At 35.2% G+C, this 14,798-nt stretch overlaps 2 protein-coding genes across 6 annotated transcripts; one reads left to right on the top strand and one right to left on the bottom strand.

Annotated features, from left to right (window-relative positions):
• The first annotated feature begins 4,062 nt into the window (after positions 1-4,062).
• Positions 4,063-7,282, top strand: LOC117915547 (E3 ubiquitin-protein ligase RZFP34). Of its 5 annotated transcripts, none has more exons than XM_034831119.1 (13): positions 4,063-4,266; positions 4,609-4,741; positions 4,844-4,931; positions 5,037-5,096; positions 5,476-5,508; positions 5,608-5,685; positions 5,781-5,824; positions 5,997-6,037; positions 6,131-6,213; positions 6,321-6,412; positions 6,497-6,566; positions 6,667-6,708; positions 6,785-7,282. In XM_034831119.1, the coding sequence occupies exons 2-13, from the start codon at positions 4,659-4,661 to the stop codon at positions 6,938-6,940; spliced, it is 870 nt and encodes a 289-aa protein (XP_034687010.1). In that variant the 5' UTR covers positions 4,063-4,266; positions 4,609-4,658; the 3' UTR covers positions 6,941-7,282. The 5 variants fall into 5 exon arrangements, with proteins under 5 accessions (XP_034687010.1, XP_034687009.1, XP_034687013.1 ...); XM_034831118.1 differs by having other exon boundaries at positions 4,617-4,741; XM_034831121.1 differs by lacking the exon at positions 4,063-4,266 and adding an exon at positions 4,286-4,493.
• A 2,113-nt stretch (positions 7,283-9,395) lies between these two features.
• LOC117916613 (protein UPSTREAM OF FLC) lies at positions 9,396-14,545 on the bottom strand. Its single transcript, XM_034832731.1, has 6 exons — positions 13,820-14,545; positions 13,313-13,382; positions 12,894-13,006; positions 11,700-12,579; positions 9,899-10,198; positions 9,396-9,788 (listed from the first exon to the last, which is right to left on the bottom strand). Exons 1-6 carry the CDS (start codon positions 14,007-14,009, stop codon positions 9,731-9,733), a joined length of 1,611 nt encoding a protein of 536 aa, XP_034688622.1. The 5' UTR covers positions 14,010-14,545; the 3' UTR covers positions 9,396-9,730.
• Positions 14,546-14,798: the final 253 nt, after the last annotated feature.

The following is a 14,798-nucleotide window of genomic DNA, read 5'->3' on the forward strand; positions in this document are numbered from 1 at the left end:
CTTCCAAGCAGCCAAATATAAATAATTCAAAACAGCATCTTCTTCTTCTATGATTTAGTTACATCCATGAGTTCCCAAGCTAGAGTTCAAGTTATAAATTTTAATTTTATTTACTTATTTGGTATTTTTCACATTAAAATTAGATATAAGAAAATCATTTTCCTTAACATGTTTTTTTTTTCTTGGTACTTTTCAGAACCAAACATAGCCTACATTTTCTTTTCTTTTTTTCTACTTTTTTTCTTTATTTTATTTTATATTTTTCAAAACCAAACATAACCTTAATATTAAAAATTTACATTAATGCTATGTTTGATTCTTGGAAAATTTGATGGAAAATGTAAAGGAAAGAAAATAAAGAGGAAAAGTAGAAGAAAATAAAAAGTAAAGGAAAATAAAAAATAAAGTTAAAGTCCATAAATTATTTTTATTTGCTACTTCAAACTCATTTTATTTATTTTAACTCATCAATATAAGGATCAAATAATTAAAATTGCATAAATTTATAACTATTTTTAATTATATTTAATTTTTTTTGAAATTTTTTATAGGACAATTAAACATGAGAAAATAATTTTTTTTTAGCATTTTTTTTCTTTTCTTTGTACTTTTCAGAACCAAACATGACCTAAATATTAAAAAACTTCCTATGTAAACCAAAACAAAGCTTCTACAAAAAAGCAATATCTTTATAACTCTCGTGTCAAAATCCCTTTCACGGTACAAGCTTTTTGAATAAAACTAATCAAATAAATATAAAACTTTTATTAAAATAAAAAAAATCTTCTGAATTCTCAATAGAAAAACCAAACAAGACTTAAATTTTCTTGTTCGAAAAATATAATAGATGAAAATTTATTTGATCTGTTATTTCAATTGAAAGCAAAGGGTAAACTTAAAAGAAGCCTTTTTCTTTTTCTTATATCAGACCAAATAAATTAAACCGTTCAATCTTTTGGCAACTAGCAATGAATAATTAATATTGGAATGGCGATTCATCAATCGATATTGTCGGAACTTAGTAAAAGCTATGTGTGATAGAGGGAAGTCTAATCACTTTCCACTCTAATAAAATATCTTTAAAGCATGCCTCCATGGGGTTAGAAGATTTTTTAGGATTTATAGCCAATCCAATGTATACTGCCCACATCTCTACTCATCCAACGCTTATATTATTTTGGCTAAAATTAAAAAAACCAATCATGATTGAAATTGATTTCTCTTTCAAATTTTGTTGACTTATTGGGCAGATTGGCATAGAAATGGCAACAGGGCGGGCGGGACGGACGGGTATGATAAATTTCCATACCCATCCTATCCTACACCGTTTAACTTTTTTTTTAATTTTAATTTTTTTATAAAAAAATTTTTAATTACATTAAAATAAATATATTTTATAAATAATTAAATTATTATATTTTTATAACATATTTTATTAAAAAAAATTATTATTAACTATATATTAAAAAAAGTAAAATAAAATTTTAATTTAATTTTATTTTATATTTAATCGGGGCAGGACGGGTAATACCTGAACCTGTCCCGGATTTTTTTATAAAAATTCAAATTCATTCCAAACCTATTTATTAAAATTAAACCCCGTTTCATTAGGGTAGGAGCAGGGTGGATACTCAAAAAATCCACCCCATTACCATGGGCTTGCATATAAAATGTCAAACTTTTGGTCGAGTCACAAGGAAGGATGAGTGAGAAGATTTGATTGTTCTATCTTCTAAAAAACTATTATATAATGTATTAGATATATTTTTATAGAAATTAAAATATTAATATATTATATTTGATTAAAAATAAGGGTATGATTCAGGAATCTAGAATTATTGGAGTACAGCGGACGGCCCTGATGTAATAATCGAATTTGGTGGCCCAACTCTTCAACAAGCGCAAGCTCTCATATTTCACAAGATTAAACATTAAATTTAATTGAATTATGATTAAAATAATTGTTGTAGTCATTGTTTAGTTAGATGAATATGACACGTTTGCACGTGTGTGGGAGAGTGGCACGGCGAACTCAAGCACGCGTCTCAATGCCCACGCTCAATTCTCTTTTAGCTCAAACGCAATGTTTCCACGTGTCCATGAGCCTTTCATTCATTTAGTTTATAAAATAATGAAAAAAAATGAAATGAAATATATTATAGTTTTGAATGTTCAAATAACAATTATAATGTGTTGTAATATTTATTATTAAAAAATATGAAAATTTTGATACACTTAACCATATTCGTAATTAAAATATTTAAAAATTTAAAAACGAAAAATGTTTATATATATACACATATATTATTTAATATATAGAAATGATTTTAAAATATTATATATATATATATAAATATATATATATATATATATATATATATATATATATATATATATATATATATATATATATATATATTATAATACATATATATAATAAATAAATAATTAATATAAAAATAAATTTATGATAGATATGTATATTTAACTCAATTTAATATTAACTCATTTAACAAGAAATATATTTTTCTAAGAATTTAAAAGACTAAAAATAATCTCTATAAAATGCACTCTAAGTTATATTTAAAAAATATCAAAATAAATCATAGTTTTAAAAACCAGATTAAATAGACTGGTTCAACTGTTGGTCGGTTATTATTCCAGCTCGATTCGATAATTTGACTTGTCTAAAGTTTAGACTAGCCTCAAATCGTCCGAATTGACAATCGAATCGATAAACCAGTCGAATCAATCAGTTTCTCGAACCAAATAGTTCATAATTAAGTTTATTTTATTTTTTCCAATAAAAAATAATTAAGTTTATTTTTTTCATCATAAAAACAATATCATTTTTATACATTTGGCATTGAAACAATGTCGTTTTGGTTTTTCCACTTTATCGATCTCCCCTTTTCTTCCCAGCAACCCTAACCTTAACTCTCCACCCTACATACCTCCAATTGCACCACGTTGGAGCAGCCGTTGCCACTACATGCCTATCGACGAGTTCACCAATCATCCTCCAAATTTCTCATGGGATTTACAAAGTTTGGAATCTTGCAATTTTTTTCAAAAAAATATTTAATATTTTTTTACATATTGATTTATTGAATATTTATTGAAATTTCATTTGAATCATTTGTTTAGATTTCAAATTTTTGAAAACAATCAATGAATTGTTCCCGTTTTTAATTAATTTTAGAAAATTTTAAAATTATGTCATTATAAATATATAATAAGACATGATATATGAAGATTTCTATGGACAAAAAAAATAGAAAAAAAACTCTAAAAATAAAGTGGATATAGAATTTATTATTATTTTTATAATTTTAATAATATATATTTTATGTCACCAATTTCATTATTAGATTGTCGGTCCAATTAATAAAACGTAAATTGGTAACTGTTTCGGTTAACTTACGGACTGGTGGTGAAAACATTGGAATAAATAGAAGGTCGGGCCCACGGATAATTTAAGGTGGCGTTGGGTGCATTCATGCATTGGCCCCACTCCATAAAACAATCCTGAACAGAGAAACGGAGTTGCACGTCTCCAAACACGTCTAATCCCTATGAGTCTATAACATGTCACCTCCAAACATGGATATAGGCCAACAGCCGCTTTAAACCCACGCCCCTCATTCTCACGCACTTTCACCCACTTATTATTCGCCACGTTGAATGACGCTGACTCCCCAACCGTCACGAAATACGTGGTGGGTCCCATGCCTTGTCAGCTAACCATCAGAACCTATCCACTCCTTTTTTTATTGTTGCTTTAACGTTTAAACCCTCACCCTAAAACGACGTCGCGCTTCAGCGGCTGCCAGTGGTTTTCCCAACTCTCATGCTCTGGTTTCAACCAAAGGTCTCACCACGCGCTTCCGGCGGACCGTGTGCCATCATCATTTTTAAAAATAAATAAAAAAGACTTGCCAAATCATTAGTGTGTTTTCTTCTAAAAATAAAAAATAAAGAAATTAGAAAAATATTATTATGGCGATGGAGTGTGATTACACATTCCCTGTAAACGAGTGAGGGGCTTCAGAATCATCCAAAAACTTTGTTCCTGAAATGACCAAAACGATGAAGAAGACGTTAGTAGTAATCCGAGACCCACTCCTGTTACTTTCCCGCCATCCATTTGACTTTTGTGCCAGTATATAATCCGCTAACTCCCACCCATTTGCTCCTCAAAGCTTGAAGAAGAAGAGTTTGAGAACCCATTAACTTTGTTCCCTTGAACGCTGCGCTTTATTGTGGGTATGTTCCATGATGACCAGTTTCTTTTATTGGGAATATCAAGACGACAATTATAGGATTAGGGTCTGCCGTGTATCCTCGTCAGCCAAAAGATTTTGATTGAGGGAGAGAAATAGTGTGTGTTCTAGAGAGATAGACGGGTTCTTTTTTATATATACACCATTGCTGTTCTAGCCTTCATCGGATATCTTTTTCTCTCCCTGACCTTTTATATTACTGTTTTTGGGGTCCGTACCGTTTAATTTTAGAAGTTTTTAGACACCCTTTTGGCTGTTTTTTTTGTTGGGTTTAATCTTTCAGGCATCTTTTCTTGTTATTGAAATTTTCTTTTGTGATGTTAAGGAGTTCAGGTGAAGAAGGAGAGGTACTGAAAGATCGGAGGTTGAGGAAGAATGGAAGGTGGGGTTGATAGCAAATTGCTTGAAATTTGTGGAAGAGAGATGTCTGTCGCGGAGCTTGGATCTGGGAAATATGGGTATTTCTTATTCTCTTGATGTTTCTATTGTATTGCTTTGAATTTTATTGGGGAGTTGACTCTGATTGGCAACTGGGTTTTCCTTTTGTTGGTGGGGGTTAGGTGCACACATTACAGAAGGAGATGCAAGATTCGGGCTCCTTGTTGTGATGAAATCTTTGATTGTAGGCACTGCCATAATGAAGCCAAGGTGTGTGTTCATCTTTTCTTTCTGCATTTAAGAAAATAAAATTAAGAACCAATCTTTATTCTTCTTTATCTAAGAATCTTTGGTACGGCACTTCTAATTGAGCAGAACTTACTGGAAACTGATCTTCATGATCGCCACGATATTCCAAGGCATGAAGTTAAAAAGGTTTGCATTTTCTTGCCAACTCATTCATTTTATTTCTGAAACTTTGAATTTATGGCTCTCAATTGCCATTTTTATTTCCTTCCCCTTCATATGCATAATATGGTTTAGGAAGGGATGGCCATGAACAGGGTGGCCTCTTGAATTTTTTATGGCTCATATTGAACAACATGATTGGATAACCTTCTAGTCTGTTTTAAGATGATTCAAAGAATGGAACCAAAAAAGACATCTTCAATTGATACATTAGTTTGTGGATAAGGCATAAAATTTTATATATGTGGTTATAAATGTCTTCTTCCATTGATGTTGATATGGTTCACTATACTGATCTTTTCTCTTATGCTTTTCTAATTGTTTCGTCCTTATATTGGAATTACAGGTCATTTGTTCTCTTTGTGACACAGAACAAGACGTGAGTCTCTAAGCATGAAATCAAAGTTTGATACTGAGAGGAAAGATGGTTAGGAAAAATGAAATGGGTCTTGATCTTCTTGTCTTGTGCTCTTATCAGGTCCAACAGAATTGCATTGCCTGTGGCGTTTGCATGGGGGAATACTTTTGCGAGAAATGCAAGTTCTTCGATGATGATGTAACCCCCTTAGTGTATTTCTTAGTCTTTAACTTTCTTAAGTTGTGGTTTTACATTTAAATGGCTGCTTATCGGACAAACATTTTACGGTTCAGGTTTCTAAGAATCAATATCATTGTGAAGAATGTGGAATCTGCAGGTGAAATTTTGGTATTTTTGTTCCTCTGTTCATGTATGAAAGTATTACAATTCACTTTTGTTAGATAGTCATGGTGCCATTCTTTGAATATAATTGTTTCATGGCCTAATCTTCATTTTATCACTGTGCATATACTTCTGTAAAACTCAACCCTCTGTGTATGCTTTTACAGAACCGGAGGGAAGGAGAATTTCTTTCACTGCAACAAATGTGGTAAGAAAGATAGCTACTTGGCTTGATATTGCCAATTATGGCCTCTGTTTCTTTTCCATATCTGATTTTTGGAGTTTATAATTCTGGCTTCAGGATGTTGCTATTCAAATATGATGAAGGATACACACCGATGTGTGGAAAGGGCAATGCACCACAATTGCCCTGTTTGCTTCGAGGTAAAATTGAGCTATAAAACAAAGTTATTCATCGAAGGAAGAATATATATATATATATAGAAAGAAATATTTGATTCTCATTTAGATGCTTCTGTTTTAATTGACAGTTCCTTTTTGATACAACAAAAGATATTACTGTCTTACAATGTGGACACACTATACATTGGGAGTGTGTGAAGGAGATGCAACAGCATTTTTGGTAAGAAATTAGTTCAAAATACTTTCTACTGGAAATTCTCTACCTACTGGATTCTTATTCAAATAAATCTATGTAATGTTGCAGCTACTCATGCCCTATTTGCTCAAAATCCATTTGTGATATGTCCAGTTTGTGGGAAAAAATTGACCGAGAGGTATGCTGGCACTATCGACTGTTTTGATCATTCTGATATGCTAAGAGAATTGTTTTTGCTTCATTGCCTAACATTTTTTTACCAACTAAAATGAACTCAGGTTGCTTCAACTCCTATGCCTGAAATGTACCGAACGAAGATGGTAAGTAAGCAAAGACTATGCGCCTTTCTTGATTTAAATTGTATATTTTCTAAATCGGGTTTCCAAATATGTTTAGGTGTGGATCCTCTGCAATGATTGTGGGGCACAATCTGAAGTTCAATTTCATATTGTGGCTCATAAATGCCTGAGCTGCAAGTCCTACAACACCAGACAGATACAAGGAGGTCCAGCCTCTTCATGCTCATCAGGGATTGCTGGGATGGTGAGATGACTCCTGATTGAGCACAAGTTGTTCTCAACGGAACTTACAATTCTGTTTCTCCCATTGCCATGTCAAACACATAGGCCGGAAGGAAAGGCAAGAGAGAAATTTCTTGTTTCCTTGATTGTTCTGTCAATATTGTCTCTGTAAATTGCCTTAACTTGCTAGTTGTTAATCCTTACCTTACCAGTTTTTAATCCTTGTTACTGTGCTATGATAAGAGGCGAAACTTTCATATATATATATATATAGTGCAAATCTGTACACAGACTCCATCATCAAGGAGTATGGCAAAGAAAATTTTGTAGTGTTCAATAGAGAAACGCATAAGGAAGTAAGTATTTGAAATTATTGCTGCCTCAGATGGATCATTTTTGTTTTGTTAGGGGTTGGATTATTCTGTTATTTTGAAATTATAACCCATAGCTCTCAGTTTGAAACTGGCAAGTTAAGGAGATGCCCATTTCAACAGGATTTGTCATGGAAGTTCAGTCAAGGAGTTCCAACCACGCCTACTTTGTTTTGGGCCCCTGAACGGGGCCAATCCGAATTTGGGTTGGGTTTAGGAGTTGGAGATTGGACTAGATAAATGGGTATGGGCCTTTTAAGTTCATGGGTTTAACCAGAAGGGAATGGATAAGGGGACAAAGCAAAAGCATAGGAAGAAACTTGAGGCGATGGTTGGTATAGGAACGATACCCTAGGAAAAGGGACAAGACAGGATGGAGTGGCAAATATTTTATCTATTAATGAATATTGCCACAAATCCAATAATGCAACCACCAAAAGACAACCATTGTATTAAATGCCAACAACATCACCTCTGCTGCACTGGTTTCTGTAGGGAGACCCGCAATATGTGCTCCTCCTCCACTCGACATAAAATTATCTGCTGTGAGGGTCATTGAAGTTCCTCGGATGCTTTTAAGTTCTTAACTATTGGGTCTTGGACAAATCCTTGGGAAATTAAACCCCCAAGAAAAAATAAATTGTCAAGTCGGAAACACAGTACCCCACCCATCATGTTGCTTTGAGTAAGGTATAAGTCAAGTGTCACCAAAGAGATTCTCGGTCTCCAATGAATCCTTTGCCTTCACAAAAGCAAGAGAAAGGTCAACAGCTGCGCCTTTCCATAGGAAAAGCCTATTCACACTCCTCATTTGCGCTCCCCATCCGGGGTTTAAAACCCCAAACATCACACTAAAGTTTGTCCCACACGTGAATTTAGAGACCTTTTGGCAGTCCATTCCACTGCCCCCACTCGCTTCGTTCTGAAGTTTGAGAAAGAAGGAAAAGTTTGAAAAACGAAAGGGGGGAAATGCAAATGCCATCCCTGGACTCCCCATTGATGAGATTACTGGGAATGGCCAGACAGGATACAAAATAATTGCAAAAGTGAATATAATACCTGGAAATAGGAGAGAGCTAGTCCACCATCACCGTTGATGTGTCTGACTTTTGAAGAAAAATAATATTTGCCTTGTGAATCAACCGTAAATGCACCCATGGGCCATGAGCAACACCACCGTAGCTTTAGATATGGACACAAGCCCTTTTTTTAGAAACTACAGCTTGAGTTCAAAACCAAAAACGGTATTTAGAAACTGCTGAGCTCAATTCAAAGCAAAAACTGTTATTAGAAGGTACCGACTTCAATTCAAATTCAAATATCCCATTTGAAAAATATATTTCAATTCAATTCTCAGAAATGAGCTATGGCTTCAATTCAAATACCATATTTAGAAATCATGACATAAAAAATTCTTCTATTTCAATCCGCATTTCAAATTCATCATCTTTTAAATATGATGTTTTCATTTCAACTTTTTTTAAAATGAAGTGCAAATTACAAAATGATTTCTAATTTTACACTTAAAGAGTGGTCGAAAGTTATTTAAAAACCATTTTTAATATTTTTAATACGATAAAAATTTTTAAATATTAAAAACACTTTCTAAAATTATCAGAAAACAAGTTCTAAATATGACTTCCACTCATATAGAAAAAAATCGAATTGAAATCACACTTTATAAATCAAATTTCATAGTTAATATTGAAGAGGCAAATACTAAACCCACAATCTCCAATCGTACCTAAAAATCAAATTGAAATCGCAACTTGAAAATCTGACTTGTAATTTTAACTGAAACCACCAGTTGTAAATACCATTTTTTTTTTCTGACAAAAAATGCGATTTCAAGTTTTTATTTTTTAGGGAAAAAAAAAATGGGATTGACCCTTCAGTCTTTGCAAGGCAACGAGAAGACCATGTGATAGTAAGTTGGAAAGGGTGGCCACTGGGACCCAAAACTCAGCTTAAACTCCAAAAAATAAAATAAAAACGTTGGCAACACTTTAGACTTTTCCTGTCTCGAAATTGCAGCCTGGAAGGCAGCAACTGTTGTGAAACAGAAGCTGCGCAGGGACGATGATGGAACTGTAGTTACAAAAAAGTGCAAGCTCATTTAAGAAAAGCAATTCAATATTATCCCAGAAGTAGGTCCACTCAGGACCACCACCTGATGCCAGCACAACTTTGCAAAGATATGATTTCCCCCTCCTTTTCTCCTTTTCCCTTTTCCCTTTTCCCTTTCCTGTATTCCTGCTCTTTGCAGCGAGAGATGGTAATAATGGATGAAATACAAAGAATGAAATTAATTAACTATCAACCATCATTTCGAATTCAAACCAAAACTAAACCAAGGCAAGTTGTTTCACAGATTGAACAAGCTTTCCCGAAATGGGACCCCCACCCAAAGACACTCATTGCTCGGCCTTCAACAAGTTACATTTTAGGGTTTAATCTGTGTCGCAGGCGGCTTTGGTTTGAATTATAACCCGAGCTCCTGAAGTAAGCCTGTTGGAAGGAAATCATATTCCAAGTCTCAGCCAAATATTTAACAAGAAAAGTGGCAATGTATAGAGATATTTGAGCATCTATTACGTAAATGGGGAATTGAAACATACCTTTCTTCGATTTTGATCACATCTTCATCTTCTCTGAAGGAATCTAACCTCTTTGATTGTCTTTTCCCCAAGGAAGGTTCCGTGATTCTTCTACTGCTACCAAAGGAGACGCTGGGAGATACGGTTTGAGAGCTGTCGACTCCATCAGAGGAGTTCCTTGGTTTGTCCGAAATAGGGGACCTCATGGATTCGCTACGTGGATGCCTACTCAGTGAAGCTTTAATTGACCGTGGGATGCATTTTGAACGTCCGGCCATTGTCTCCCCCTTGTCCTCAGCTGAATCTAATTGCTTACAAGTCCTGCAATTTCATCGAATTCCACCATCAGCATCAACAGTAAAAAGTAGCAAGGGAAGCACAGAATACCCTACCAGTTACATTTTACATGAGTAGTCTTTTTTATTTGATATAGCACTCTTATAGTTGGAGGAGAAATGACAACCACCTATGTGCAATCAAATTGTCACTAAAATCCAACCAAAAATATCAAACCCATTGATTGATCCATGAACCCCATCCAACCAAGACAACTTACTTGAGCCTCTATAATCAACAAAATAAAATACACAACTTCCTTTTCCCCAGACACTAAAGAATGCCCAAATATCCAATTTCTACAAAATGAATTAACTCTTCACTTGATTCACTAAGATGTATAGACAAACTTCACAGACTATATTATTCAAATATTAAAGGACAACAATATCCTTGACTTTGTCCTGAAGCAAGAACTCTGAAATTCCAACAAAAACTTGCCACTTAACTGATGCATCTCCTCTATCCACATCCTAAAATATCTCCCTAGGGAGGTGATCAACAGAGGAAGAGGGGAGGATAGACCAAGCTGAACCATGCATTGTGCTATCCAAGGTTGACTTGGTTGATTTAGGATCAAGCTCAACCTAAGTTTCCATCTTGGTTTATACATGCCTTGCCAGCCTCAAGCATGTGCACAAGCTTAATCAATCTTGTCCACTAATCCAATGAAAGATTTATTTTTTATGTTAGAATCTAACACTTGGTGATTACAAGTTACAAAACATTTCAAAACCTTAATTCTTATCATACTCCATTACCTAAGAAAACCATGCCCAAAGACAGTGCTCAAAAGATGCTGAAAAAAATAAAATAGAACTGAGGCATGAAGAATAGTTGCATGGGATTATCAAATATGTTGTATTAGATTCTAATGTGAAAATGAATGCTTGAAACTTTGGCTTGAGCTTGGCTTGTGTGTTCAGTGAAACAAATCTAAATAAGCTTCATTGCAAATTCAGCCCAAGTTGATCATAATGTGCTTTATTCATTTGGCAACTCCATATAGATTAAACTTTGAAAAAGATGGTGCAAAAATTAAATGATCAGTACGTAAGATTTGGGGGCCTGGACAGTGAAAGAAATTGAGCCAATACCCACATAAGGTTATTTCAAAACTGAATCACGAATTCTAAAAATGTGAAGAGAACACTAACAATGGTACCTCAAACCACAGTTTGACCCAGATCTATAACTTCACAGGACCCAAATTCAAAATCCAAAATCCGTTACCTGTGTAGTTCCTCTCCCCTGCCCTCCATGGGCCCCTTATCCTTGAGCATGTTGTTGGTGAGATTGGGAAATTTTTATCCCTTACTATTTAGTGTCAGGATAACACTAATACTGACTAGGTACATCATTAACTCTTTATACTAAGTATCAGAATATGCAAGATAATTTTGTAAACAGAGTTATCATGTGCTGATGCAAACAAAGGACATCCAAGAGATTCATAATTGTGCATAAGAATTGAAACCAGACTAACCTGTCTGCATTGTAGGAAGAAGAGCGTTTCAAACCAGTGAATCCATCACCTTCCTTAAGCATTTTAGTCTCAATCAAACTCCCACTGAAATACTCCTTGTCCTCCACCTTCAGGCCCATCATTCTTGGATTCTCTGCAAAGCAGTCAAGCTCTCCCAACATTATTGATGTAGAGAACAATGGGGAGGGAAATTTTGAATGAGAAAACCTAGGCCTGTAGGTTGGAATGAGGCCAAAACTGTGATCTTTCACTGATATTGATCCACAGGAGATGAGCTGCATCAGCATATTTGTAGCCTTCAGCTTTGTAGCAGGAGCCATTCGAACCTCTTCCTCTTCAAGTATCCTGAAGCTATTGATCTTACACGCATCAGCTCTGATAAGAGAGTCCAAGGTCTCGGTCTTCCCGCCTGAAGATGATGCACTGGAGGTGGACAGAGGGGAAATTGATTCTCTGCAGATCTCAGAGTTCTCTTTCATGCATGGAACCTGATTTTGATAAATCTCATTGCGTTCAGCTTCTAAAGAGCCATCATCTGTTGAAACACCCCTTGTACAAGTTTCTCGAGCTTTAGGCTTGCTTACATTTTCTTCAGTCTGTGTCGAAGCATCAGTTGCCCCATCACTCTTACAAATCTTGTACTCAGTCAAGCTTAGAGAGCCACCCCAAGAAGAATCTTTTGCAACTCTGGACCCTGGAGACAAACCAGACGATCCAGGACGCTGAAGTGGAGGGGACAGATCATCTTCTTGAGAATTCTTGGTTTCTTTCCCATTCATGCTAGAGGTTGATGAAGAATCGTCATGGCTTCTGGAAGATGCTGTTTCTGGCAATGGTCTTGGATTCTGGATTTTTATATTTCCCACAGGACTGAACCGCCCTGCAAAGAAAATTTACAGCATTCAGAATTAAAATTCCTTTCCATATTGTGAAGAATTTAACCACCTTTGATCACTGAGAAGTGAAATTTTGATCATATATGTGTCCACAAGAAATGAAACAGAACTCAATTCGCTCAAATAAAGCAAGCACTTGACCTAGTTAACTGGAGTTTCCCTGTTCTTAGGTTCTTCACAATGACGAATTTAAGAGTCAAATTTTTTATTTAAGAGTCAGAAAAAGAATCCATAATGCATTTGGGCGCATTTTCTCAGCACCCAAATGCAGGGAAAATTAAAACTATATCTCCTTTACCTGAATTAGATTCGAAGAGTTCTGAACCTTTGAGAACATATTCATTACCATGAGCAGGAAGAATTATATCATCTTCAGAAATATCATGCCAAACAAATCCATTCTTGTAGCTTCTGCATCAATTAGTATATCAAAATGAGTGAAAAAAAAAATAAGGGCAGAAAAGAGCAGCGTGTCTCTGTTTCGTTGCAGAGAAAAGCACTGAAGAGAAAATAAAAGGAAATTTAAGCCTTACATCTGCTGTTTGGTTCCTGAGAAAACTGTACAGGACGTCCTTGAGTGGACTTTTTCACTTTATGAATTGAATAAAAAACAGAAAAGTTTTTTTCAAGGCCTAAATTTTCATTTTCTCATCTTTTCCTTCAGTTTCTCTGCAACCAAACTAAGCAAAATGCGGTCAAGGTTCTCATAAGTCTCACCGCTTACAGGACCATGAGTACATTGAAGCCATGCCTCTCCCTCTTAGAACATTAAGCCTATCGATCACATCTGCATCACAACAAGATTTTCAGAAGCAGAATCAGAAGTAAAGTGTGATCTATTTTATTACCCAGAAATGCAGGAGCAGAAAAATAAAAATCAAATTCTCGATACTAATATTTTTTACTGTTACTAGTTTCAGAAAACAAAAACCGAGCGCAGCAATTTGAGGGAGTAGTGTTTCAATTTTTTTCCCCCTTTTTGAAAACCATACCATCATACCAACATGTATTTTCACTGTTCCTAGTTTCAGAAAACAAAAACCGGAGCGCAACTATTTGAGGGGAGTAGTGTTTCAATTTTTCTTCCCCTTCTTGAAAACCATACCATTATACCAACATGTATCACCACAATCCAAATTTCATATTCTTTTCTATTTCTCAGCTACCAAACGCATACAGAAATCCTGTCAAGCATTAACAAAATCGCTCTCGCTTTGGCTTCACCTCTCAAGTAGAGACCCTCCGTTGAAGATAACGGGACTTCGATGAAGTGTGGATGTTCCAGTTGCCTGTTTCTGCAGAGATAGTAAACCACCGGAACCTTCCTACTCTGCTGATACTTAGGAGACTTCTCCGTCCACACTTTGGCCCTCTCCGGACTCACTTGCCGGTACTTCTTCATCCTGGCCTCCATTTCACCTCCAAAACCACATAAACTCCAAAACGAAGCGTTTCAACAACTTCAACCGCCTTTAGCTCTTTCTATTCCCTGATTTTGCAGAGATTACACTCGTCACCACGCATAACCAAATCAACTGGATCTGACAGTACTCTCCAAACCCCTCAAATACTCAGCGGATCAAACACCGAGAAATGAAGAAAATAAATTAAACAGTAAAATTCAATATAGACACGAAAATGCAGAAAAGGAAGGAATATGGATGGAGAAAATGGGAGAAGTCGGAGAGAGAGTGTGTGGAGATCTGAGGAAGAAGAAAAACAGTGGAAAGTGGTTAGAAGAGAGGATTGAAATTAGGGCTAATGACGCCCGCATTTAAAGCCAGAGAGAGAAAAGAGAGGGAGGAGGAGTGGTATGAAAGAGAAAGAGAGGAGTTAGGGTGGTAGCGGACGAGAGAGGGAAGTGGAGATGACGGAGACTGGATGTGGATACGACAGAGCAGAACCTTTTCCTTATTTTCTGTTCAGTTTTTGGACAGCTCCACCCCCTTTCACTCGCTAGCCCCTTCACTTTTCCTCCCCCTCTCTCTCTCCTTCATCAGATTCTCCTCAGTTCTCACCGTTTACCCTCCCCCTTTCCCAGCAAACAACAAAAATTATTCAACCAGTTAAAATTTTATTATTGTTAAGCTACGGTTTCCAAAACAAATATGATTTTTTCTATCAAATGTTACTAATATATAGTTATATTTAATATTTTTAAAAATAATTTTTATTTATAATAAGATACTCTGTATTTATATAA

Source organism: Vitis riparia, chromosome 6, assembly GCF_004353265.1.
Source record: "Vitis riparia cultivar Riparia Gloire de Montpellier isolate 1030 chromosome 6, EGFV_Vit.rip_1.0, whole genome shotgun sequence".
NCBI classification, from domain to species: domain Eukaryota; kingdom Viridiplantae; phylum Streptophyta; class Magnoliopsida; order Vitales; family Vitaceae; genus Vitis; species Vitis riparia.

Coding starts and splice junctions, on each gene's coding strand:
- LOC117915547 (XM_034831119.1), top strand. CDS start 4,659: ATGGAAGGTGGGGTTGATAGCAAATTGCTTGAAATTTGTGGAAGAGAG. Junction 4,932..5,036: donor ACTGCCATAATGAAGCCAAG/GTGTGTGTTCAT, acceptor CTAATTGAGCAG/AACTTACTGGAAACTGATCT. Junction 6,413..6,496: donor GAGATGCAACAGCATTTTTG/GTAAGAAATTAG, acceptor GTAATGTTGCAG/CTACTCATGCCCTATTTGCT.
- LOC117916613 (XM_034832731.1), bottom strand. CDS start 14,009: ATGGAGGCCAGGATGAAGAAGTACCGGCAAGTGAGTCCGGAGAGGGCC. Junction 12,580..12,893: donor ACTCTTCGAATCTAATTCAG/GTAAAGGAGATA, acceptor TTTTCTTTGCAG/GGCGGTTCAGTCCTGTGGGA. Junction 9,789..9,898: donor GTGATCAAAATCGAAGAAAG/GTATGTTTCAAT, acceptor TCCTTCCAACAG/GCTTACTTCAGGAGCTCGGG.